General features: G+C 46.6%; 2 protein-coding genes across 9 annotated transcripts in view; one reads left to right on the top strand and one right to left on the bottom strand.

The window, feature by feature from the left end:
• Window positions 1-3910: 3910 nt before the first annotated feature.
• On the bottom strand, window positions 3911-21059 carry STOML1 (stomatin like 1). Its single transcript, XM_036333858.1, is given in 13 exon segments — window positions 3911-3970; window positions 4693-4816; window positions 4818-4890; window positions 5331-5399; window positions 5402-5496; window positions 15858-15865; window positions 17261-17436; window positions 17751-17819; window positions 17822-17906; window positions 18913-19022; window positions 20304-20330; window positions 20333-20436; window positions 21037-21059. Coding segments are annotated over 13 exon segments (1023 nt in total).
• A 1373-nt stretch (window positions 21060-22432) lies between these two features.
• The window catches only part of PML (PML nuclear body scaffold), a 47137-nt gene continuing 44233 nt past the window's right edge, over window positions 22433-25336 (top strand). For all 8 annotated transcript variants that reach the window (XM_036348529.1, XM_036348541.1, XM_036348537.1 and 5 more), the window contains exons 1-2: window positions 22433-22663; window positions 24376-24842. In XM_036348529.1, coding sequence (XP_036204422.1) covers window positions 22529-22663; window positions 24376-24842 — 602 coding nt within the window. In that variant the 5' untranslated portion in view covers window positions 22433-22528. The remainder of the gene's footprint in view (window positions 22664-24375; window positions 24843-25336) is intronic.

The following is a 25336-nucleotide window of genomic DNA, read 5'->3' on the forward strand; positions in this document are numbered from 1 at the left end:
AAAATATCTGGACACTTCACAAGACATGTGCCCAATAAGCACATAGGAATGAGGCTCAAGGTTGGCACCACCACTGTGGAATTAGTTTGGCACTTTCTTGACCCAGAAATTCTCCTCTTAAGTATTTACTCAAATGAAACCATATGTCCATCAAATAACACACTATGTTGGCATGGCTATGAGAAAAACATACTCTCAATCACTGATGAGGAGAGTTTAAATTTAAATAAACTCCAAAGAGGGTGTTTGGGCATTTATCTTACCTAATAATCCTACCTAATAATAGACAAACATGTAAATTGACCATACTTCCACTATGCTCACCGGCCAATCAGGAGAGTATGCAAATTAACCCAACAAAGATGGTGGTTAATTTGCATACATAGGCGCAAAGTGGAGAGGAGCGAAGACTGAAGGAGACTGAAGGCTCCGGCCACTGGGGCGAGGACTGAAGGCTCCGGCCAGAGCGAAGGCCTGGGTCCCGGGTGCTGGAAGAAAACCCGTGCCGGCAGCCAAGGGAAGGGAAGGCCTATTGCATGAATCTCTTCGTGCAACAGGCCTCTAGTTAAATTAAAAATGCTTTGACCTAGCAATTTCCCTCCTAGGATTTTATGCTACTGATAAACACAGTTTAAGTGGCTTATTTAAAAGTTATTACTGCAACATTGTTTGAAATAGCAAAACTCAAAACATAATCTAAATGCAAGATAGGTTAAATAGTGATACATCTATACAATGAAATCATATATAACTACAAAACCGAATGGGGACCATCTATGTTCTAATATGGGATAAACCTCAAGGTTTAATGTGAACAAAGCAACATGTGTTTGTTATGTTGCAACTTGTGTAAAAAAAAAAAACACAGAGGATACATATTTGGATTTTCTTATATATACATTTAAAAAAAAAAACTTCTGGAAGAATAACCAAGAAACTAATACAAGAGTGCCTGTTAGGAGGAAGATGTAGGAAACATGGATGGAGTCAGGAGTATGAAGGACAATTTCATGGTATGCCTTTTTAATCTTTTAAACCAGGGGTCCTCAAAGTTTTTAAACAGGGGGCCAGTTCAGACCGTTGGAGGGCCGGACCATAGTTAAAAAAAAAAAAAACTATGAACAAATTCCTATGCACACTGCACATATCTTATTTTGAAGTAAAAAAACAAAACTTCAAAAAAAAGGCTCTCCTAACTTCAAAAAAAAAAGGCCCTACTAACTGCAAAATAAAAAAAAAAAAATAGACCTCCTAACTTCAAAAAAAAAAATAAACCCTAACTTGTTCTTACCTCGGTCCTTAGGCAGGAGCAGGCTCTGCACAGGCAAGCTCCTGACTCATCCGATCACACCCGGGACTGAGAGGAGGAGTCGAGAGACAGAGAGAAGGAGGGGAGTTGGAGAGTGCAGCACACATTCCACACATGCGCACTGCGGGCCGGGACAAGTCAGCTGCTAAGCAATAGGCAGCGGTGGCAAAAACACCCGGCGGGCCGGATAAATGTTTTCAGCGGGCCGCATGTGGCCCATGGGCCGTAGTTTGAGGACCCCTGTTTTAAACATTTTGATCCATGTGACTGTACTAGCTATTCAAAATTTAAATATTTAAAAAGTAACATCAAAATAATGTATTATATATTAACATGTAAACACAGCATAACTATTGTAATATATAGGCAGTGTCTGGTCCATCAGAGGGACAGTCTTGGCACACAGTAACAGTTATTGTTTTTATTCCCACTCATACTTCAGGTTCTAGTCCCCAAATCGGAGATGCCCAGTTGCTTCTCCTGTCCATGCCCTCACAGAGGCTTTCCCTTCTGCCCAATGTTTTCCCCCACTTCTCCTCTCCTCACCCACGTAGCAGCAAGTCTCAGGCAACACCTCTTCAAGAACCCTTCTCTGATTGACACCTCCTCCCTCCCATACCCTGACTGTTAGGAACCCCTCACTCTCCCATGGGGACTGCAAGATCTGCTCAGTCCTCTGAAAGTCAGGGACTCTGAACCGGACTGCTGGCCTCACCAGAGTAGCAAACAGTTCCAAGATGGGGGATACTGGCTGGCAGAGGACTTGCTCCTCACCACACAGGCAACTGCAACTTTCAGTTTCCCCTAAACGTTATGTTGGTCCTCCCCCGCCCAGAGCCTGAGGAGTTTCTGTTTCCTTTAGTGTTCACAGGAAAGTGCCTGGGCTGCCCCTTGTAACACTTGGTGAGTCACCTGTAGCCATGGAGAGAACAGAGGCAGATCTCTCACACATGAAGCTCATGGTTCCACCAGGAGGGCAGGCACTTTTGCAAGGAACTGACTCAGACCATGGGGAAGGGGCATAATGAGCACCCCAAAGTGAAGGGGAAGCCCAAGTGAGAGGGAGGAGGACAATGCCCCATTAGGCCTCAGAGAGGTGAGAGTGTGGCTGGCTGGGATGAGTGGTAAGGCTCTAGGGCAGGGCAGGGCCAGCAGGCTGAGGCTCTGGCCCTCGGGGGAGGGGCTCTGGAGCTGCGACCTGACCCCGGTGGGTGTGCAGTCTGTGCCGGGAGGACATACAAGAGGAGGGACAAAGCCTGATGCCAAGGAAGCTGGAGAGGGTCCTGAGGGAGGCCTGGTGCCACAGGCTGTTCCTCAAGGGGAGGGCTCAGAGTTCTGTGGGGGTTTCCTCACAAGCCTCTTCAGGAAGTGAGAGTCATTTCTCTATCTTCCATTCTTTCTTTTCTTTTTCTTTCTTTCTTCTTCTTTTTCTTTTTTTTTTTTTTTTTTTTTTTTTTTTAGATTCATTTATGAGGAATGGAGAAGTCAAAGGGTCCCCGTTTGGGTCTGGAACACTGAAGCAGAAAGCCAGGCCACCCAAGTGTAACAGGAGGGGAAGCTGAGAGCAGCCCTGAAACCTCTCCTGAATGTGGTGACTCCACCCTGTTTCGGGACCAGCTCTGACACACGCATACCCCCTCTCCCTGGCACACCTCCTGACTCTCAAGAGGAACAGAGTGCCCACTCCTGCCCCAGGGCTTTGAGATCCCTTAGCAGAAAGGAGATCTGTGGGTGATTTAGAGCATCATGAGGGCTTGTGTCAGCCTTCAGGGCTCTGGTCCCTGGCTGCAGACACTAGGGACATTGGGGACCATCCATCCCCAAACCCCACTGTTTGTACATGGCAAACACATTTGTTTGAGTTTTCGAACCTCTGCTAAGAACCACAGGAAGGGTAGGGCTCCCCTTCATGCTGCCCTAGGCCCCAGCCTGGCCCATCAGGCATGCAAGACAGAGCTGTTGGACAAGTCAGAGAGTCAGAGTCAAGAGGTCTCATGCCCTGGCCAGAGAAGCAGGACCCACTCTTTCTCACCTCACCCCACTGGCCTGGATCAGAATTGTAATCTGGAAGTTGGGACCTGCCTGATCCCCAGATCCCTCCAGCAGTGACCTCTCCTTGGTGGCCTCCTCCTCCTCCATCCCCCAACCTCTCTGATCCCCCCCACCCTGCCCAAACACACATACACACACACTCTGGAGCTGGGAGCCTGAGCCACATGCTTTGCTCCCTCATACTGGGACCAAATCAGCTGCTGCCAGGCTGTTTCTGTGGGCCCTGCCTCTCCAATCAGCCAGCCAGCACCGCAGAGCAGGCCTGGCTCTCCTGTCATGGTGCTGTGTACCGATCTCAGGGTGGTTACTCAGCAGGGGATTGTGATGAGCAAAGGCTTGTCCAGAGAGCCACTGTAGGTCAGAAGGGCCCTGACTCAGCCTCGCCCTGCCGCCAGTGTCTCCCAGCCTCCATTCATTGGCAACTGACTGGGCCTGAACCTTCTCAGGGCCTCAGTAATCTGAGGTGTAGCGCCAATGCCTCTTCCTCCAAGATGCCCCTCTGGCTTGGTGCCAGGCTTAGGCTGGGCTGTGGATGATCAGCCAAGGCTGCTACTTCAGGGCCCTAAGAACAGCCTCCAGTTTCATGGCCATTGCTAGGTTGCCCTTCAGCTTGAGTAGGGGGATAGACATGCAATGGGGAAAAGATTAGCATGTCCCACTGGGTGGAGTAGAAAGCAGTGATTAAGCATTCAGGTTCTATTACCCTGGGTTCAAATCCTATTGGCTATGTAATTGCTCAGAGCCTCAGTTTCCAAACTGGGGAATGGGAATGATAATACAACCTAAATGATAGGCACACAGTGAGAAGTAGGTGAGCTAATGAGCAAAAAGTGCTCAGCACAAAGCCTGGCACACAGTAGGCCTACAGCATGTGCAGGGCTCTTGGTACAGGAAGCTTGGCTATGTGAGTTGTCCTGCTGATGAGCACAGGGGAGGGAGACAGAGGTCTGGATAATCTTCGTCTGCAAATGGTGCCTGAGCCCCTGATTGCTGTGGGTTCACTCTAAACTGCTGACAGGAGCAGGGGTCATCTAAAACAGGCCTGGGGCCCAGCCAGCAGGGCTCAGGGGATGAGTGTCTACCAGGAGTTCACGTTCGATTCCTGGTCAGGGGACATGCCTGGATTGTGGACTCAATCCCCAGAGTGGGGTGTGAAGGAGGCAGTGGATCAATGATTCTCTCTCATCATTGATGTTTCTATTTCTCCCTCTCTCTTCCTCTCAGAAATCAATAAAAATACACTTTTAACAAAAGATAAAAATGGACCCAGGGTGGAGGGCAGGGGCTACAAGCAATCTTGGTGGCAAGGAGGGGGCAGGGAGGGCAGTTGCACGTATAGTTAGGTCCAGGGAGTAGATGCTCTGGGTGTCACTGGGAAGGACCACACTGAACTGGTAGCAGGCCCGAACTTGGCTGACCAGGTGGGGCTGCAGAGTAGTCAGCAGTCCCTCGGCCAGGCTTCTTCAAGCTGGGCCTAGCACCAACGTGAGGGGCAGGCAACTCAACTCTGCTCACCATCTCCAAGATGTCTGGTGGGGGTAGTCCACAAGGCTGGGGAAGTGGCAGAGAGGGGAGGTCAATTTGCTGCCAAGGTCAGGATCACTGTGGCCTTCATACCTTTGTAATAGTTCCCTCTTACACCCACTTCAGGTCTGTGTTCAACTCACTACTCAGCTAAGAAGTCACTCTTAAGTTTTCATCCTTAACTCCCAAACCCTATTTCTAAGCTATTCCAGTCTGAATGTAAATCTCTTTTCTACCATGGCCTCCACGCACTTAGAGACACCTAGGCTCTTCCCACTGCCTTAGTTCTAGTCAGCTCCAGAATCGGAGCGGCCTGAAAAGACAGGCAGAGAATGGACTGCATAAAGGTGCTTGCTTAAGGGAGCAAGTAGCAAAGCTCAGCCTGTGCTGGACACCAAGCTGAGTGCCCTGCTGAGCCCCCCACCCTTTGCAGGAGGCTCCTCACCTGGCCCCGGGGGCAGGGTACCTCTTGCCAGTGAGTAAACGCCCCTCCCCAGGAAATGGAGAGCCAGCTGGGCCCAGCCGGACTGTCCTGTGGTGGCCGTAGCACAGCCTCCACTGCCAGCTCCACGTGGTCCACCTCAAGCCCCCGGGCCCTGGTCACGTTGTTGCTCTCCAGTTGGAGACAGTGTGGGGATAAATGGAACTCATTCAGCACACCGTCCTGGAGCACCTTCTTTGGGCAGGCTCACGAGGCACCCCCTTGACAAGTTTCTGCTTGGGAACATGGGCACAGGACAATACAATCCAGCTGTGTGCTACTGGCAGTAAGCAGCCAGGAGAGGACCAGGGAGGACATGGGGCAGTGAGTTATACAGGTGAAGGGCAGAATGTGCACAAGCTCGGACAGGAGAGGCTGGAACATTCTGGAATTGCGAGTTCCCTTTAGTTAAACACTCAAGTGTGGGCCGGGAGGCTGGAGACAGCTGAGGGGATCAGAGGTAGCTGCTCCTGCTCACCTGGATTTATTCTGAGGCACAAGGAGCCCCAGAGAGGCGCTTAGCAGGGCGTTGACAGAGCAGGCTTGCTTTTTGGAAAGATTCTCTTGGCTGCCATGTGGACACTGGGTTGGAGGGGGCTGAGGGTGAAGGCACAGAGACCAAAGTAGGATGTGGTTTCAAACTGCCAACAGAAATGATGTGGATCTGGTATCAGGCAGACAGGTGGCTGTGGAGCCAAGATATATCCAAGAAGGAGCACAATTCTGTAAACTATGTGAAGCTACAGCAAGATACTAGAGAAAGAGAACTACTGGGCTAGTCAGCTGCCCAGATGTGTGATTACAGAGAAAGCAGTGAGGAGGAGTCAGGTTTGTGGGAAGCCACGGTTTGCCAATACTGTCATGAGCGTGCACAAAGGAACGCAGGAGGCCGATGGACCTTGAGAGTTAGCAGGGCTGACGCTAGGCACCGATTGTTCGTGTTGAGATTGCGGTGGCTCGAAGCAATCTCCTGACCTGATAGCCTCCAAGTAAATGTTTACTGGACCTTACTGTTCTTTACTGATCTTTGAGACTGTCTGTCTGCTACTTGTTTGCCGTGCTTTACTGAGGGCAAGATGTGTATCTAAAACTGAATAAAAAGCAGACGGGACCCAGTCTCGGTGTGTCTCTTCAAGAAAGAGGGTCCACCTGCCCCCAATGCTTTCTAAATTCATGTTTTATTGTATAGCATTTTCATTTGTGTCACCCCTCCTTCAGATCCTGGACCTTATCACAAAGGTCGCAGCAAGGTCTCTGGTGTGGATCATAGGTGTGGGTATTCGTCTAGAAGGGCACACAGCAGGCGACGCAGAATTGGGAGTAGGTAGGGGAGGGATGATAACTTTTTTTTAATACATTAAGCTTTAATGTGTATGGCACAGCCAGCTGCCCAATAGGCAGTTGGATAAATGGGTCCAGGGTGCAGGAGAGAGTAGGACTAGCACAGGGTGGTGTAAATAATTAGTGTCCAGAGGTAGCAAGGGCCCCAGGTAAATGAGCCTTTCCCAGGAGGTCATAGGAAAAAAAAAAACATTGACAGAAACCTGGAAACTGAAGGGCAGGAGTAACAAGGGTGACCAGGAAGAAAAAAGGAAGCTGGGGTGCAGAGTAATGGAAGCCCAGGGAAGCAGATGACTGATCTAGAGTAAAAGAAGGATGGGTGCACAGAGTCAAAGTCTGACACCGGGTGAAGCAGAGGAAGGACTGAAAAGTGCCCTCTGCATTAGCAAGTGGGAGTTCACTGTGATGACTGTCTTAGGAGCCTATGGGAAGCCAAGACTAAGAACGGGAGGAAAGGAAGGAAAGGAGAGAGAGGCAGAAAGGCAAGAAGAAGAGAGGATGAATGGATAAAGTGAGCCAGGTTCTGGGCCAGAGCATTTTTGGTGCGAGGATGAACCTCAGACAGAGGAAGCAGATGCTTCCAACATGGCAGGAAAAATAGCACAGCCCTGGCTGGTGTGGCTCAGTTGGTTGGGGAATCATTCTGTACAATGAAAGATCATGGGTTCAATTCCCGATCAGGGCACATACCCAGGTGGGAAGCAACCAACTGATGTTTCTCTCTTCTCTCTAAAATCAATGGAAACATCCTTGGGTGAAGATTAAAAAACAAAAAAGCACAGATGTCAATGATTTTGAAGGGTGATGCTGGAGGAAGACGAAAGAGTTCTTGTCCTAGATTTTTTTCTCCTAAGGCTTAGGAGGCAAGGCCTGCTGCAGAAAGTGACAGGTGAGGGTGGGAGGCTGGGCCAAGGCACTGAGGGGTAAAACAGCTGGCCTGGAGCAGCTAAGGAGAGTCTAGCAAGCAAGAGGTGAGGAATGTTCAATCCTTCCAGATGAAGTGTAGGCGAAAAAGAGAGTGAGAATGAGAAATGTATACCTGAACCAGGGCTTAGGGGGGTGTGCAGGCTTTCCTGAGATTTCATTTTAACCAGAGGCACTGATCCCACTTTACCAGCAGCCAACTGTGTCTTAGAAATGGGCCCTAAATGATTCTAACATCTTGGTGTAAGACTGACTCCCCCCAGACTGCCTCTCTCAGTTTTCTGCACAGCAAAAAGAAAAAAAATTTTTTTTAAAGAGGATAGTTTAAGAAACCTCTGGGACAACAACAAGCATAAAATATTTGCATTATAGGGGTTCCCGAAGGAAAAGAGAAAGAGTAAGAAATTGAAAACCTATTTGAAGAAATAATGATTAAAGTTTCCTGACCTGGCAAAGGAAATAGGCATACAAATCCAGGAAGGGCACAGTCCCAAACAAGATGAACCCAAAGAGGCCCACACCAAGACACATCACATTAAAATGCCGAAGGTAAAAGACAAAAAGAGAATCTTAAAAGCACCAAAAGAAAAGCTCCTAAAAGGGAGCTCCCAGAAGATAATCAGCTGATTTCTCAACAAAAACTTTGCGGGCCAGGAGGGATTAGCACAAAATATTCGAAGTGATTAAAAGCAAGTACCTACAACCAAGATTATTCTACCCAGCAGGACTATCATTTAGAATCAAAGGAGAGAGAAAGTGTTTCTAAGACAAGAAAAAGCCAAAGGAATTCATCACCACCAAACCAGTATTATTTGAAGAAAGGTTAAAGGGAATTCTTTCAGTGCCACAACCTTCACGGCGGGGTTCAGGATCTGAAGGAGGGGCCAACGCACAAATGAAAATACTTTACAAGAAATATGAATTTAGAAGGCATTGGGGGCCAGGTGGAGACCTATTTCTTGAAGAGGCACACCGAAACCTGGCCTGGTCCGCTATTTATTTACTTGAATACACATTTGCCCTTTAACAATGCATACAGGCATATCAAAGGTAAAGTTTGGTAAAAAGTAAAAAGATTATCAGGTTAGGGAATTGCCTTGAGCCACCACTATCTCAACATTTAGTGCTTAGCATCAGCCCTGATAATGCCCAAGGTCCATTGGTCTTCTGCATTCCTTGGTGCACAGAGAGTATTGGCAAGTGGTGGCTTCCTGCATTTAAGAAGAAGAAGAAAAAAGATAAAATATATGAATAATAAAATGGCAATAACTATATACCTATCAATAATCACTTTAAATGTAATTGATTAAATGATCTAATCAAAAGACATAGGGTGGCTGAATAGATAAGAAAACAAGACCCATGCATATGCTGCCTACAAGAGACCCACTTCAGATACAAAGACACACACAGACTGAAAGGGATGAAAAAAGATATTTCATACCAAAGAAACAACAACAAAAAGCTGGGATTGATATATTAGAGATATATAGACTAGATAGACTTTAAAACAACAAAGACAAAAAGAGACATTTCATAATGATAAAGGGGTCAATCCAATAAGAAGATATAACCCTTGCAAACATTTACACACCCAATGTGGGAACCCCTAAATATCTAAAGCAAATATTGGCAGACATAAAGAGAGAGAGGTCTACAGTAATACAGTCATCATAAGGGACTTTAATACCCCATTGACATCAATGGATTGATCTTCCAGACAGAAAACCAACAAGAAAATAATAGCTTTATATGATACATCAGACCAAATGGACTTAATAGGTATTTTAAGAATATTTCACCCCAAAGAAGCAGAATATACATGCTTTTCAAATGTACATGGAACATTTTTAAGGATAGACCACGTGCTGGGCCACAAAACAACTCTCAATAAATTTAATAAGATTTAAGTCATAGCAAGCATCTTCTCTAAACACAATGGTATGAAACTAGAAATCAATTAGAAGAAAACTGAAATATACACAAACACATGGAGGCTAAATAACATGTTATTATACAATAAATGGATTAACAATGAGATCAAGAAAGAAATAAAAATATATCTGGAGACAAATAAAATTAAAAACACAACACTCCAAAAATCTATGGGACAAAGCCAATGAAGTTCTAAGAGGAACATTCATAGCAATACAGGCCTACCTTGAGAAACAAGAAAAATCTCAAATAAACAATCTAACCTTCCACCTAAAAAAACTAGAAAAAGTTAAATAAAGTTGATAAAACTTTAACCAGGCTCATCAAGAGAAAAGGCAAGAGAACCCAATAAATAAAGTCAGAAATAAAAGAGAAGTAACAACTGACATCACAGAAATACAAATGATTATAAGAAAATTATGAACAACTACATGCCAACAAATTGGACAACTTAGAGGAAATGTATAAATTCCTAGAAACATACAATCTCCCAAGGCTAAATCAACAAGAAACAGATATTGTGAACAGATCAATAACTACTAACAAAATCAAATCAGTAATAAAAATAAATAAAATAAAATAAAATAAAAAACTCCTAACAAACAAAAGTCCAGGACTGGATGGCTTCATAGGTGAATTTTACCAAACATTCAAAGAAGAATTAACACCTCTCCTTCTCAAACTATGCCAAAAGAAGGTTCCGAAACTCATTTTATGAGGCCAGCATTACCCTAATACCAAAGCCAAAGACAGAACAAAAAAGTTATAGACCAATACCCTGATGAAAATAGAAATAGAAAATCCTTAATAAAATATTAACAAATCAAATTCAGCAATATATTAAAAAGATTGTATACCATGATCAAGTGGGATTTATTCCTGGGAACCAAAACTGGTTCAATATCTGCAAATCAATTAACATGATACACCACATAAATAAAATGAAGGATAAAAATCATCTGATCATATTAATAGATGTAGAAAAAGTACATGACAACATCCATTTATGATAAAAGACCTCAGCAAAATGGGAATCGAGGAAACATCTCAGTATAATAAAGGCCATATCTAACAAACTCACAGCTAACATCATACTCTTTAGGGAAAAGCTAAAAGCATTCTCTAATAAGACTATCACCACTTTTATTCAATACTAGAGGCCCAGTGCATGATATTTGTGTACTGGGGAGGAAGGGGTTCCCTCAGCCCAGCCTGCACCCTCTTGCAGTCTGAGACCTCTGTGGGGCAAGTGGGCCTAAGCCAGCAGTTGGACATCCCGCGAGGGCTCCTCAGTGCCGTCACAGAGGCAGGAGAGGCTCCCACCACTGCCGCTGCGCTCACCAGCTGTGAGCCTGGCTTCTGGCTGAGTGGTGCTCCCCCTGTGGGAGTGCACTGACCACCTGGGGGCAGCTTCTGTGTTGAGTATCTGCCCTCTGGTGGCCAGTGCACGTCATAGTGACTGGTCATTCCGCCGTTTGGTCGATTTGCATATTAGCCTTTTATTATATAGGACTAAGGGCCCAATACATGAATTTGTGCACCTTGAAAGAAACTGTGGGCTGCGAGGCTGCGGCGGGCACAGGGTGGGTCTCAGCCCACCTCCATGCCCCCACCTGGTTCCTCCCGCTGTGGCCCCCTGGTCCCCTGTCTGCCAGCAGCCCTGCTCCTGCCACCGCCACTGACAGCGCTGAGCGATCGGAGCCAGCACCAGGTGCTGGCAGCAGGTGCAAGTGGCAGCGCTGGTGCTGGCAGTGGGTATGAGCGGGGCCTGTGCCATCTGCAGGTGTGAGTGCCAGGTGGGACCGTGGCACGTGGGAGCAAAGAATTTTCAGTAACCACTAGAGGCTCACCCTAATGACAGTGACCCGCACCCCGCCTTGGTCTGGCGTCCCCACTCACCTGCTCCACCATTCCACTGCGGTTGACACCCGCCATGTTCCGCGCTCTGCCGCCTGCTGCCAATACCCGCCATGTTCCATGCATGCCCCCTGGTGGTCAGCACACGTCATAACAACCGGTTGTGCAGTTGTTCGGTTGTTCTGCCGTTTGGTCAATTTGCATATTAGGGATATCTATCTATTTATCTATCTATCTATATACATACATATATATGGTATTGGAAGTCAACACAACAATCAGACAAGAAGGAAGGAAGGAAGGAAGGAAGGAAGGAAGGAAGGAAGGAAGGAAGGAGGGAGGGAGGGAGGGAGGGAGGGAGGGAGGGAGGGAGGGAGGGAGGGAGGGAGGAAGGAAGGGCATCCAAATTGGAAAGGAAGAAGTAAAACTGTCATTATTTGCAGATGATAAGATGTAATAAAAAACACAGGTTCCACCCAAAAGCCAAACTTGTGAGACAGGCCAAACTTGGTGCAAAAGGAAAGAGATTTTATCCAGGTGCTAGAACCTGGGAGAGTGGTGGACTCCAGTCTCAAAGACCATCTCTTTCTGCTCAAGCCCAGAGTTCTTACAGGGATAGGGAGGGGAGGGCTTTTTTCTATCCAATTATCTTGCTAGCTTTCAGCACTGGGGCCCTGTTCATTCATCTTTCTAGCTTTTTGGCAGCTTGGTAATTTTCAGTAAGAACCTCCCCCAGAGCCATCATAGCCAATGGGGGAGATTCTTGGTGCTCCCTGTCTATGTAGTGGGGAGAGTGCTTCAGGATCCACCACCAGGAAGCCTAGAGATGCTATAGCTCTCAGTCCACCTCCCTATCGGCTGGAGTCTGCAGGGCACCCTTGGATTTCCATGGCAGTGTCCTTTACACAGCCCTGGCCTAGCCCGTCTCTCTGAAGTGGCCAGCCAGGCTCTGATTGATGGCTGCCTACCATAACAATGGTACTATATAGGGAACCTATATAAGATTCCCCCTCCTCCCGTCCAAAAATAACCTATTAGAATAAGTGAATTCAGTAAAGTTGCAGGATACAAAACTGATATTCAGGCATTGGTTACATTTTAATACACCAATAATAAACTATCAAAAAGAGAAATTAAGAAAATCCTAGCCCTAACTGGTTTAGCTTAGTGGAGAGAGCGTTGGCCTGTGGACTGAAGGGTCCCGGGTTCGATTCCAGCCAAGGACACATGCCTGAGTTGTGGGCTCAATCTCCAGTGGGGGGCATGCAGGAGGCAGCCTATGTGATTCTCTCTCACCATTGATGTTCCTATCTCTCTCTTCCTCTCTGAAAATCAATAAAAATATATTTAAAAAAGAAAATCTCATTTACAATTGCATCAGAAAGAATAAAATACCTAGGAATAAATTTAACCAAGGAAGGTAAAAGACCTGTACTTGGAGTGCTATGACATTGAAAAAAGAAACTGAATAAGATATAAATAAATGGAAGCATATACTGTGATCATGGATAGGAAGAATTAACATGGTTAAAATGTCTATACTACCCCAAATAATCTAGAGATTCAATGCAATTCTTATCAAAATACCAAAGGCATGTTTCACATACTTAGAACAAAACAAAAAGATAACCTATTGAATGGGAGAAGATATTTGCCAGTGATACATACAATAAGGGGTTAATACCCAAAATACATAAGAAACTCATACATACAACTTGACACCAAACACACACACACACACACACACACACACACACACACACACAAAACAATTCAATTAAAAAATGGGCAGAGGACCTGAATAGATAATTTCTCCAAAGAAGACACAAATATATGAAACGATGGTCAAAGTCACTAATAAAGAAATTCAAATTAAAACCACAATAAGATATCACCTGTCAAAATGGCTATTATCAATAAATCAACAAACAAGTTGATGAGGATGTCCAGAAAAGGGAACCCTGTGCACTGTTGCTGGGTATGCAGATTGGTGCCCCTGTTACCTAACTCAAGGAGTTCACCACTTGGGGGGCATTGATTATCCTTAGTTTTATTTACTTACAGCAAGTAAAGGAGACAGGAGATTCACATCCAAAGCTCTATCTCCCCGATGAGAGGTTTAGCCATTGATTATATATACTTCTAGTGGCCTGGTACATGGATTCGTGCACATTGAAAGAAAATTAATTAGAAGAAATATTATAATATCACTATTTACCCTTTGTCTATAATAGAAGTGTCAGAGATGAAAGAAAATTAGTAAAATGTACTAGTATATGAAAATAATGTATAAACTGATCAATAAATAAACAATAACAACATGATATAAGAACAAAGGCATGATATAAAAACAAAAAATTATATTAAAACAAAAACAACAGTGATAAAAACAATGACTGGTAAATTGATTAAACTTATTCTAATATCTCCCTGTATACAACATTAAGAGTAAAAACACTTTCAGGAGAAACCAAGATGGCGGCATAGGTAAACACTGGAGTTAGCTGCTTCGAACAACCACTTCAAAAATACAACTAAAAGACGGAACGGACATCGCCCAGAACCACAGGAAGACTGGCTGAGGGGAAATTCTTCAACTAGAAGGAAAGAGAACAGCATACGAGACTCAGAGGAGGCGCAGTGCAGAAAATACAAAGGTGCGGAGGTACGCGCGGAGTGGGCTGGTAGCTGAGGGCACGGTTGTCTGTTTCAATCGGGAGGGAGTCTCAGATTCTGAGCTCCAGTTCTGGGCGAGTCTCTAGGGACCCAGACTCAAACGGGAGAAGCGGGACTGTCTGGCATTGGTCAGAACGCGAGGGCAGCTTTCTCTCCGAGGTTTGCAGTGGTTGCTGGGACTCTGAGAGGCAGAGCCTCTGGGGACGGGACTGAGAGCAGCCATAACTGCTCCCTCCACCCGGTCTGTTGATCCCATCCGCTCCGCCCCGCCCAAGCCCTGTGCAGAGCCATTTGCCAGATAGCCTCAGGCAAATGCTAGGTTAGCACCTCCCTAGAGGACAGAAGTTTTCCCACTGCAGACACAGCTGATTCTCACAGCCAGTTGGCCTGGAGGTCAAATCCCCCTAGTATTAACTACAACAATCAAGGCTTAACTACAACAAGACTGCGCACAAAGACCACTAGGGGGTGCACCAAGAAAGCATAAAAAATGCGGAGACAAAGAAACAGGACAAAACTGTCAATGGAGGATATTGAGTTCAGAACCACACTTTTAAGGTCTCTCAAGAACTGTCTAGAAGCTGCCGATAAAGTTATTGAGATCTACAAGAAATCTAATGAGACCCTCGATGTTATGATAAAGAACCAACTAGAAATTAAGCATACACAGACTGAAATAATGAATATTATACAGACTCCCAACAGCAGACCAGAGGAGCTCAAGAATCAAGGCAAAGATTTGAAATGCGAAGAAGCAAAAAACACCCAACCAGAAAAGCAAAACGAAAAAAGAATCTGAAAATACAAAGATAGTGTAAGGAGCCTCTGGGACAGCTTCAAACGTACCAACATCAGAATTATAGGGGTGCCAGAAGATGAGAGAGAGCAAGATATTGAAAACCTATTTCAAGAAATAATGACAGAAAACTTCCCCCACCTGGTGAAAGAAATAGACTTACAAGTCCAGGAAGCGCAGAGAACCCCAAACAAAAGGAATCCAAAGAGGACCACACCAAGACACATCATAATTAAAATGCCAAGAGCAAAAGACAAAGAGAGAATCTTAAAAGCATCAAGAGAAAGAGACTCAGTTACCTACAAGGGAATACCCACACGACTGTCAGCTGATTTCTCAACAGAAACTTTGCAGGCCAGAAGAGAGTGGCAAGAAATATTCAAAGTGATGAATGCCAAGAACCTACAACCAAGATTACTTTATCCAGCAAAGCTATCATTCAGAACGGAAGGTCAGATAAAGAGCTTCACAGATAAGGAAAAGCTAAAGGAGTTCATCACCACCAAACCAGGGTTATAGGAAATACTGAAGGATATTCTTTAAGAAGAGGAAGAGGAAGAAAAAGGTAAAGATACAAATTATGAACAACAAATATGCATCTATCAACAAGTGAATCTAAGAATCAAGTGAATAAATAATCTGATGAACAGGATGAACTGGTGATTATAATAGAATCAGGGACATAGAAAGGGGAATGGACTGACTATTCTTGGGGGGAAAGGGCTGTGGGAGATGCGGGAAGAGACTGGACAAAAATTGTGCACCTATGGATGAGGAGAGTGGGGGGGTAAGGGCAGAGGGTGGGGTGGGAACTGGGTGGAAGGGAGCTATGGGGGGGGGGGAAGAGGAACAAATGTAATAATCTGAACAATAAAGATTTAATAAAATAAAATTTTAAAAAGAGTAAAAACACTTTCAGAGTGCTTGACTAATTTCCCTTGTGATGAAGTATTTACTAGTACAGCTTTAACTTAAATGTCACACGCTCTTTGAACTAGAGAGAAAGCAGCATATAGCTGACCATGTCTGAAAATGTGTCCGGTAGGAATACTCATACTATGTCTAGAGTTTGTCCTTGTGATTTATTAATTCATTGCAAATGTTGGCATCATGGGAAACTATCTTTGAATTAATTTAAATGGGAGGCCAGTGTCAGACAGGGACAAATCCTTGGAATCAGAACAACCTCTCTTTCCGCAGATCCTGTTAATACTTCAGCTTTGATTATGTTAGGTTGCAATCTTTTGATAATAAATCTAGTACCATTACAAAGACTGCATTTATTATTAATATTTCTCAATAACATTATGATTGCACCTACTTTCAATTTTAATTTATGACATGGCATTCCTCAAGGAGTAATACTATTAAGAAATTCACTGGGGAAATTTTCCTTTTCGGCATCATCAATTGAATCGATGGAATCATCACTCAAATAGGTGTGAAAATCTCCATCAAGTGTATCCAAAATTTCTTCATTTAATTTATGAACATGCTCATTTTTGGGACAAAGAATCACGTATTTAGATATGTTTTTAATAGTATCTATAGATTTACTAGTCCCCAAGGTAGCTTCAATAATAGATCCATTACAAATCATTTCAACAAAAACAGCCAAATTCACAATCGACAATGACAGATGGAAACATACGCATGCAATTGGCGCCAGCGAGAGCTTTATATGTATCGCGCATGCGCGAGTCAACATTTATTTCTAAATTGCCAGTGTGTGTCATATGTACCGGCCGGTCGGTTGGTCAGTTGGACAGTCGGCCACTTAGCCTTTTTATAGATAGATTTGGTTAATTAAATGTTGATTTCTTGTTTGCAGTAGGCTACACTTAATATGGTAGGGTTCTTGTCAAGCACATTCTGTGTACAGCTGCTTCTGCAAAATATTGTGCTACATTTTAACACTTAGCAAGAACGGCATTTAGTAAGAACACCCAGACCTTGAGACCCTTGTCCTATATAACATAGCCACTATGTAAAACAGTATGGAGATTCCTCAAAAAACTAAAAATAGAACTACTCTATAACCCAGCAATCCCAGTTCTGGGTGTCTGAAGAAATCCAACACACTAATTCAAACTGTTATATACATATCTATGTTCATCGCAGCATTATTTACAATAGCTATAGTATGGAAGTAACTTAAGTGTCCATTAATAGGCAAATAGATAATGAAGTGCTACATACATACTCATAGTCCCACCCATACCACTGGCTCTTCAAAGGTTGTCACACTCTTCATGCATAGGGTAGACTGATGCCTAAAGGGATCTGCTGCTTTGCTCAGTGTCCCATGGGCAAAGGGAGGCCCAGGTGCCAGCCACTGAATTCTGCCCTGTGAAGTGCTGCCTACCAAGAGCTGGTTGCTGATCTTGAGCTTTTCCATCTGGATTGCCTGCAGAGGCCTCTTGAGCAGGGCCTTGGTCATGGCACTCTGGGCTATGGCTGTGTTCAGGTCCTTCACAGTCATCACTGACAATACTGGAGCCCTAAACTGGACATTGGCCCCCACAGACAGCACGCCCCATTCTTAGATTGGGGGCAGGGGGTATGAAAGAGGAGACTTTTAAGGGGCTGAAGCTGCAGGGAGATCAGGCCCACTGAGACCACCCAGCTTGATCCACCTACCTGGTCACTAGAGCCTCATGGACAAAATGGTGTCCTCAAGTATATGGGGTTAGGTATTTGGAGCAAGAATGGGCTCCCAGCCTCTAGCCTCGATTTTCTGCTCTCCTCCCTATCCCCTCCTCCTACCTCTGATGGCTCCTCATAGGCCAAGTTACTGGCACCCAGGATACACTCTCCACAGCCCCCATTCTCTCTGTCCAGGAGAGCCAAGAAGCCCCTCACCTTGCAGGGAGGGACATTGAAAGCTCATGTCCTCAGATCCACCCTCTGAAAGAAGTCAATGAAGGCAGGAGGAAAACCATGCCAGGCTCTTGAGGGGTACGGATCCAGCCCAATAGAAACACGATCATCTGATCATAGGTGGGCACAATCTGCTCACAATGGCAAAGGAAGGGCTGAGTGTGGTAAGCCCAGATTGGCATTGATGTCTGCCCAGGGCCCTCCCTCATCTCTCTCCCCCTTGCCCTGGGCAATGTCAGGTATCGTTAAACTGTGTTTACATGAGAAAACCAAGGCTCTGAGGGGTTAAGTGACTTGCTCAAAAATCACAGTCCCCAACTGAAATAGGCAAGATCTGAATGCAGCTCTGAATGACTCCAGAAGCCATGCTCTCCACTACCACACTGTATTAACTTGATCCTCAGAGAAACTTTTCTTTTCTGTGGTCTGAAGCCAGATGTGACTCAAACCAGAAAACTGTCTGTCCTTGAATTAGTTAGGATCAAATTCTGGGCTGCTCCACCAGCAACCCTAAGCAAAGGGCTTTGCCAACTTCAGGTGCTGGAGTCCTCAAAGAAGTAAATATATCCACACTGAGAAATGAAGGCCCAGAGAGGCAAAGTGACTTGCCCAAGGTCACAGTATTTGTTTCAATGGCAGTTTTAGGACTTTCTAAGGGCTTCCTTCCAGACTACACCAAACTCAAAGTCTTTCTAGAAAAGTTGACCATGGCCTAGGGCTGCACAAAGAGCCAGGCCTGCTTGGCTTCCACTTCACTGTGGCTTTCAGGTGTGATCCTCAACTATAGTTCATCCCTTTCCCATCTGCAGATACCCCCTGTGGAAACAAGGCCTAAATTCCTTTCACTTGTTATCTCTGGGGCCAATTTTAGTGTTTTCCAGTTCCAATTTAGCCTAATCCAAAGGCAGGAAGGTTTGGCAAAGATGTCAGTATGCACCTTAACACTATTGTCCAGAACCAGGACTTGGGAGTTTGGTTCCTGTACGACTTTGGACAAATATGAGCCTCAGTTTCCTCAACTGAAAGATGTGTCCTGGCCCAGCCCATTTCACAGAAGCGATAATATACTTAAGGGAAGGAGACAGAGGGCAAAAAGTTCATCCATCAATGCTCAGTATGACCCAACCACCCTGGGGCTCTCCAGGCAAACCAGCTAGAAACGGGGAAGGTGACCAGCAGCAGCAAAAACCCCAGGAAACTGATGAGACTGTGGCAGAGGCAGGAAGACCAGGTGTGGGATACATCTGAGGCAAGAGCACAAAGGCAGTCAAGGAACACCAATTGGCTGGCCGGACAGCTGCAGGCACAGTGAACATGGTCAAGTGTACCTTTTGCCCACCTCCCTTCCTTCTCAGAGCTCTGTCTGCCTCCTTGCCTAATACTCCCATATCTTTGGGTAGGTCCTAATTAAGGATTGTTCCCTCTTCCCACACATCAAAACTAATCTCTCCCAAGTCCAGCCTTCACAAGGCTTTCTCTGCTGGACAACGATCATTGGATCGGAGAAGCAAAACCATGTGATACCCTCCTTATTGGGCTGAGCAGGAATCAATCTTCTTGTCTAATTTATATTAACTTGGTACAGAGCCAGGAGTGGATGGCAATCTGAAAACACAGTTTGGGTTGAACTGAATGCTGCTGGCATAACCCATCCCTCCTCTATCATAAGCCCCAAAGGTGTGCTTTCAAGGAGTCCTTTTGCCTAAAGAGATAAGGCATTAACGGCTCACCAATCAATAAGAGCCATAGATGAGGACTAAGATGTTCTTTCCTAGCTCACAATTCTTTACCCCCTAAGGGCCGTCAAATACATGCTTTAGTTGAAGAGCTTCAGATGGGAGGTGGGGAGAGAGGAACTAGGAAATGAGGCTCACCTCATGGCCCCTGCAGAAAAGGAACCCTTGGATGGGGCAGCTGTCATTACAGGAAGGTTAGGGAGGGACCAAATCCTTCAGTGTTTGGTTGTCAGGCTGAGGAATGTGAGATCTGAAATGTGGGATTCAAGGCTTTGGAGCAAGACAGGGCCAGAGTTGACACACAGGCAGCTGAGGGCCTTTTTTGGCCTGTGTCCCTCCACCAGGAAACAGAGAGGTGCTCAAGCTCAGGGAATCTAGAGGTGCGAGGGGGCAGAGGGGATTCTGCCACTTCTTGGCAGCCAAGTGCCCTTGGCGAGCAGATGATCTTCTATGCCTAGACCTTGGTTTCTTTCTCGTCAAAATGGGAACTTGAAACCTCAGCCGAGGCCTAACGGGCTGAGCCAAGGAGGAGTGAGGTGTATGGGGCGGACGGAGGGAGGCTCCTTGGAAGATGAGAACTGAAAGCTGCAGCCCCTAAGCCCCAGAAGGGTGGATCGGCGCCAGCATCCCAGCGTCCGGTACAGACCCCTCTCCACGTAGGGTTTCCCCTCGCTCCCTCCTCTTTGGGAGCGACTACGCCAGACCAGCCGACTTCTGACAGGCACAGAGCTCGGGCCTGGGGATACCGGCCGGGTCCCCCGGGTCCCTCTGCGCTGGACGGCCACTAATCAGCCCCCGGCCCCACGCCGCCCCGCTCCCGGAACAAGCGGCCCTCTGGGAGCCCAGGAAGCCGAAGTCCGACTGCGGGAAACAGTCCACGTCCCCCAAGGGCAGCGCCGGGTACCAACACCTGAGGAGCAGGGTTCTAAACAGCCAGTGCCGGAAGTGATCTGCCGGCCTCCGCCCCGCCCCTCCCGGCTTCTCGGGAGTCGCACATCGCCACCTGCGCTAGGAGGACCGAACTGCGGACGCGGGGCTGGGAGGAAAGGTGGTCCTTGCCTCCTCGTGCTTGCTACCCCTCGGCTTTGGAAAAGGATCAGGAGGGACGTTGGCTTTGAAATGGATTTTTCAGGAGCCGAATCTTATTCAGAATCAAGGAAATTGTACCATTCCCTCTCCAAACTCAAATACTGGGGTGTGTATGCCGGGAAGGGAGTGGAGGCTTATCTGGAATTAACATTTCTCCAGGGCATAATTAGCAAATTACTCCACTTTGTGTACCCACAGCCCAACAAGCAGGATCTGGCACAGAGTGGATCTCAGTACTTATTTGTTGACTAGCTCACTGTGGTTAAAGTGGAGCGGGAGAACCTGAACTTTGGCACAAGAACAGAAAAATTTCATGTGCGGACCTCAGGAAGGAGGAGTTAGCACACAGTTATGATGGGGCAGACCCTCCAAAGCATCTAGAAGTGAGATTCTCAGTCCTTAGGTCCAGAAAGAGCATATCTCTTGATCCAGTTACCCAGAGGTAACTTGTCTCTTCATGGTTTGAGAAAACCCAAATGCAAATGGGGAGTTTATTCTGAGAAGCATTAACTTCTAATAGGGCATTGAGGCAAGCTGTCTTCCAAAATGAACAGAGATTAATAAAATTTTCCTTGTCACAGCCACATGCTAGTTGCCTCCTTATGCCCCTCAGCCCCTCAGCAATAGCCCAGTTCCAGGTCCCTTCTGCGGATAGCTGCTCACCATCTTCGGTTTTTCCTAGTTTGATGGCCTGATTCTAAAACCCTAGGGGCACTGATGGGGTTGGAAGGTAGGGCAGGCTCCTGAAGCCTCTCCCCCTTCCCTTCCATACATGCCTTCAGACTATAAGCCTTTACAAGAGCAAAGCCCTGTCACCACCCCTCCTAGTCTGTTCCAAGCTGGAACAGCATAGAATGGGTACACAGTGGTTGGGATGGTTTGAAGTTTAGAGCCAAGGGTACTGGCTCAGGGAGGCTACCTGGAGCTGTACTTTCTCCCCTCACCAACTGGGGGTCTGGCACACTTCTCTGCTGGCCAAAAGCTAGCTTGCTCTGTCTCCTCACTCTTCATACCCTGTCACCAGCTTCCCCCATCCCCCACTGCCTAAAATTTACCAGCCTTTCCAACTGTGAGCCAAGGCATCATCCTGTTCTCCTCATCTGCACTCAGTGCCCTCCCAGTGTCTCTGACTCAAGTCCCCCTTGCATCCCACAGCCACTATCCTAGATCAGGCCACCTGCCCCTAGGTTGTCAGAGTGACTTTCCTACCATGCACAGTGAATCACATTGTTTCTAGGTACCAAACTGACTCTACAGTTCACAAAACTGACCCATCTCCTTATCTATGATCTTGCCCCAGTCCTTCCTGGGCTGACATTGCTCATGGGTCCCCTCTTAAATCCTGTTTCAAACCTTCATGCCTTTGCACGCACTGTTCTCTCTATTTAAAGTGTCTTCCCAATATTTGAGTCCCTGGTAAATTCCCACTGTTCCAAGTCCCAGCTGAGGAACCTCCTTTCCAGCTAGTCTCAATGCTGTGTGAAAATCTTTTTGGAGCCTGTCCTTCCACTAGATCTGGGATTCTTCCAAAGCAAGGGCCACATCACTCATCTCTATGCCCCAGGCTCCCAGCTGGGGGCTGGCACAAAGCTGTGCCACGTCGGCTGATGAATGGCCCAAAGCCCAGGGCGGGGCTGCCCCCCGTCGTGTCAGCTCAGACACTTTGCTGTTACCCCAGGCCAGCTGTGCTCTACTGTCCTCCCTCTCCCTCTAACCCGCCATGGGCGTGTCTTCCAAACCCACAGTTTGGCCTCTCCGCTTCTAGAACCGCCCCCAGTTACTGTTTCACTTCCTTTCCAGTGACTCGCCCAGAACCGGCTCCTCCCCTTTCGGATAGCTCCGGAAATTCAGTGCTCTCGCGCGTGAGTCTCTTCAAGCTTCTCCCGCCCCCAAGATCAAAACTGAGAATCGAAACTGCACTGGGTTCCATGCAGCCGGAGCCTGCGCCCGCCAGATCTTCGGGGACCCAACAGGACTCCGCACTGCCCGACATGTCCACCATGCCTCCCCCGGAGTCTCCCTCCGAAAGCCAGCAGCCCAGCCCGGACCACAGCCCCACAGAGGTACTACTGGGTTTGGGGAGATGGGGTTTAGGCTTTGTGAATTTGCTGTGATAGGGGGAGAGGTGAGAAGGGAGAGAGAACGTGGTCAAGTACACAGAAGGAAAAGACAGACCCTCTTGGCTCGAGTAAGGAGTAGAGGAGAGGAGAGATGAAAAAAGATCACCAGGAGGAGTTAAGGGAGCCTCTCTGGCTGCTATTCTCTACTGAATGAACAGCGGCACCTCGGACCGGACTCTCCTACCCGCGCTGGCGATATGCCTCTTTGCCCCCGCTCTGAGGAGGCCCCAGAGTAATAGCCCAATTGCCTGCGCCTGGAGCATGCCTCTTGCGGGTGGTGGAGTGTGTGTGTGTGTGTGTGTGTGTGTGTGTGTGTGTGTGTGTGTGTGTGTGGCGGCCGTGGGTGGGGGCGATGGCGGAAAGCTCTCACATTGGGGAAAACAAAACCTAAGTACCAGTTCCCAATGGGAGAGGTGAATCAGTTAAGGCCTCGCCTCGCAGCTCCTGTGGTTTCTTCTCCAGGAAGTTTTCTAGATACTTCTCCTGGAACACCTTGCCAGCCCAACCCCCTTTCCCAAGGCAGGTTTTCTACCTGGAAGTTTTCCCTTAGTCTTCTCCTGAACAAACCCCCAGCCTCCCACCCCCAAAAGGAGCTTCTTAGATCACTTGCTCTATGTTCTTCCAGGCCCTTTTAAAAGCACAAATAACACCAGTTGTAGTAATTTGTATTATTTGCATAAGTACAACTAGGAATAATATTGCTTAATATCACTAGTTAACTCTATGAGCATTTACCATGTGCTATGCACTGTATTAAGTACTTTTTTTTTGCATTTTTAAAAATCGTGGTAAAATATACACAAGATTTGCCATTTTAGCCTTTTCTAAGTATACTATTTAGTAGCATTAAGTACATTCACAATGTTGTGTAACCCTCAAGACCTATTTCCAGAACTTTTTCATCACCCAAACAAACTCTGTACCCTTTAACCAATAGCTCTTTATTCTCCCCTTCCTCCAGCCCCTGGTAATCTCTAATCTACTTTGTCTCCGAGAATTTGCCTGCTCTAGATATTTCATATAAGTGGAATCGTACGTTTGTCCCATGTCTGGCTTAGTGCACTTAGCATGATGTCCTTCCTTAAATGGGAAGGCTGAAGAATATTTCGTTGTATGTACTCCATTTTGTTTACCCTTTAATGGACACTTGGGTTGCTCCCACCTTTGGCTGTTGGGAACAGTGTGCTCCTGAGAATGTGGGTAGATATGTATCTGTGTGGGTCAGTGGTTTCAGTTCTTTTGGATATAAATCTAGGAGTGGAATTGCCAAATCATATGGTAGTTCCTCAAAAAGGTAGTTTACCTTTATGAGGAACCATCAAACTTTATAGAAGGTTGATACTTAATGTATCTCTTCTAAACTGAGTTCAGTGATAGTAGGGATAGAGGTATCCTATTTATCCTTGTATCTCAGGACCTGGTACTGTGTCTGATGGGAAGTAGATGCTCAATATATTGTGGAGTTAGAGTGGGAAGGCCTGAGTAAATGGGAAGTTGAAATACTGGTAAGCCTGGGTTTTCATCATCCGGTAACTGCCTGGAATGAAATATGAAGTCCCATTCCAGCCTCCAGCCATGGGGGCAGGTGACCTATGATGGTGGTGGGTGGTGACTCCTGGGACTTAAGGTCTCATCCCTCTCCTCTGGTCCCCCAGCAAACTACGGAGGAGGAGTTCCAGTTCCTGCGCTGCCAGGGCTGTCAGGCAGAAGCCAAGTGCCCTAAGCTGCTGCTTTGCCTGCACACACTGTGTTCAGGATGCCTGCAGGCCCCGGACATGCAGTGCCCTATCTGCCAGGCGTCCCTTCCTCCTGGCGCTGATGGACCCATCCTCGATAACATCTTCTTTGAGAGTCTGCAGCGGCGCCTGTCAGTGTACCAGCAGATTGTGGATGCGCAGGCCGTTTGCACCCGCTGCAAAGAGCCGGCAGACTTCTGGTGTTTCGAGTGCGAGCAACTCCTCTGTGCCAGCTGCTTCGAGGCGCATCAGTGGTTCCTCAAGCACGAGGCCCGGCCCCTGGCGGAGCTCCGCGGCCAGGCGGTGTGCCAGTTTCTGGACGCCACGCGCAAGTCCAACAACATCTTCTGCGCCAACTCCAACCACCGCAACCCTACACTGACTAGGTGAGCCGGTGGGTGGGTGGCGCATCCAAGAGCCAGGTAGCTGATGAATGGGGAGCAGGGATTTGGAGTCACAAAGCTGAGAATGTGGGACAAGGAGCTTCTTGTAACTCCAGGTGTGGTCCACAAACAAGTAGCATCAGTAGCGATGATCATAATTTACCAATATGCTATGCCACGCTAGTGGATCGTAATAGTTTCCTCCTATAGTAAATAATACTGCAGAATCATCTTCTCACCCTATTCGTAATTCCTCTAGAATAAATTTTTAGAAATGCCATTGCTGGGTTAAGGGGCATGAAAATTTTACATTTTACATTTTGATACATGCTACCAAACTGCCTTTTAGAAAGTGAAATTTTCCAGAAGCGCTGCCATGGGGTCTCTAAGATGAGTGAGATGCAGGCAGTTTCTGTCTGAAAAGTCAAAACCTAACCACCGCGCTATCTGGGAATGTATGTATGGAAAAAATCAATTCCAGTTATCATTATTTTCAT

Source organism: Myotis myotis, unplaced genomic scaffold (genome assembly GCF_014108235.1).
Source record: "Myotis myotis isolate mMyoMyo1 unplaced genomic scaffold, mMyoMyo1.p scaffold_m19_p_1, whole genome shotgun sequence".
In the NCBI taxonomy this organism is placed as follows: domain Eukaryota; kingdom Metazoa; phylum Chordata; class Mammalia; order Chiroptera; family Vespertilionidae; genus Myotis; species Myotis myotis.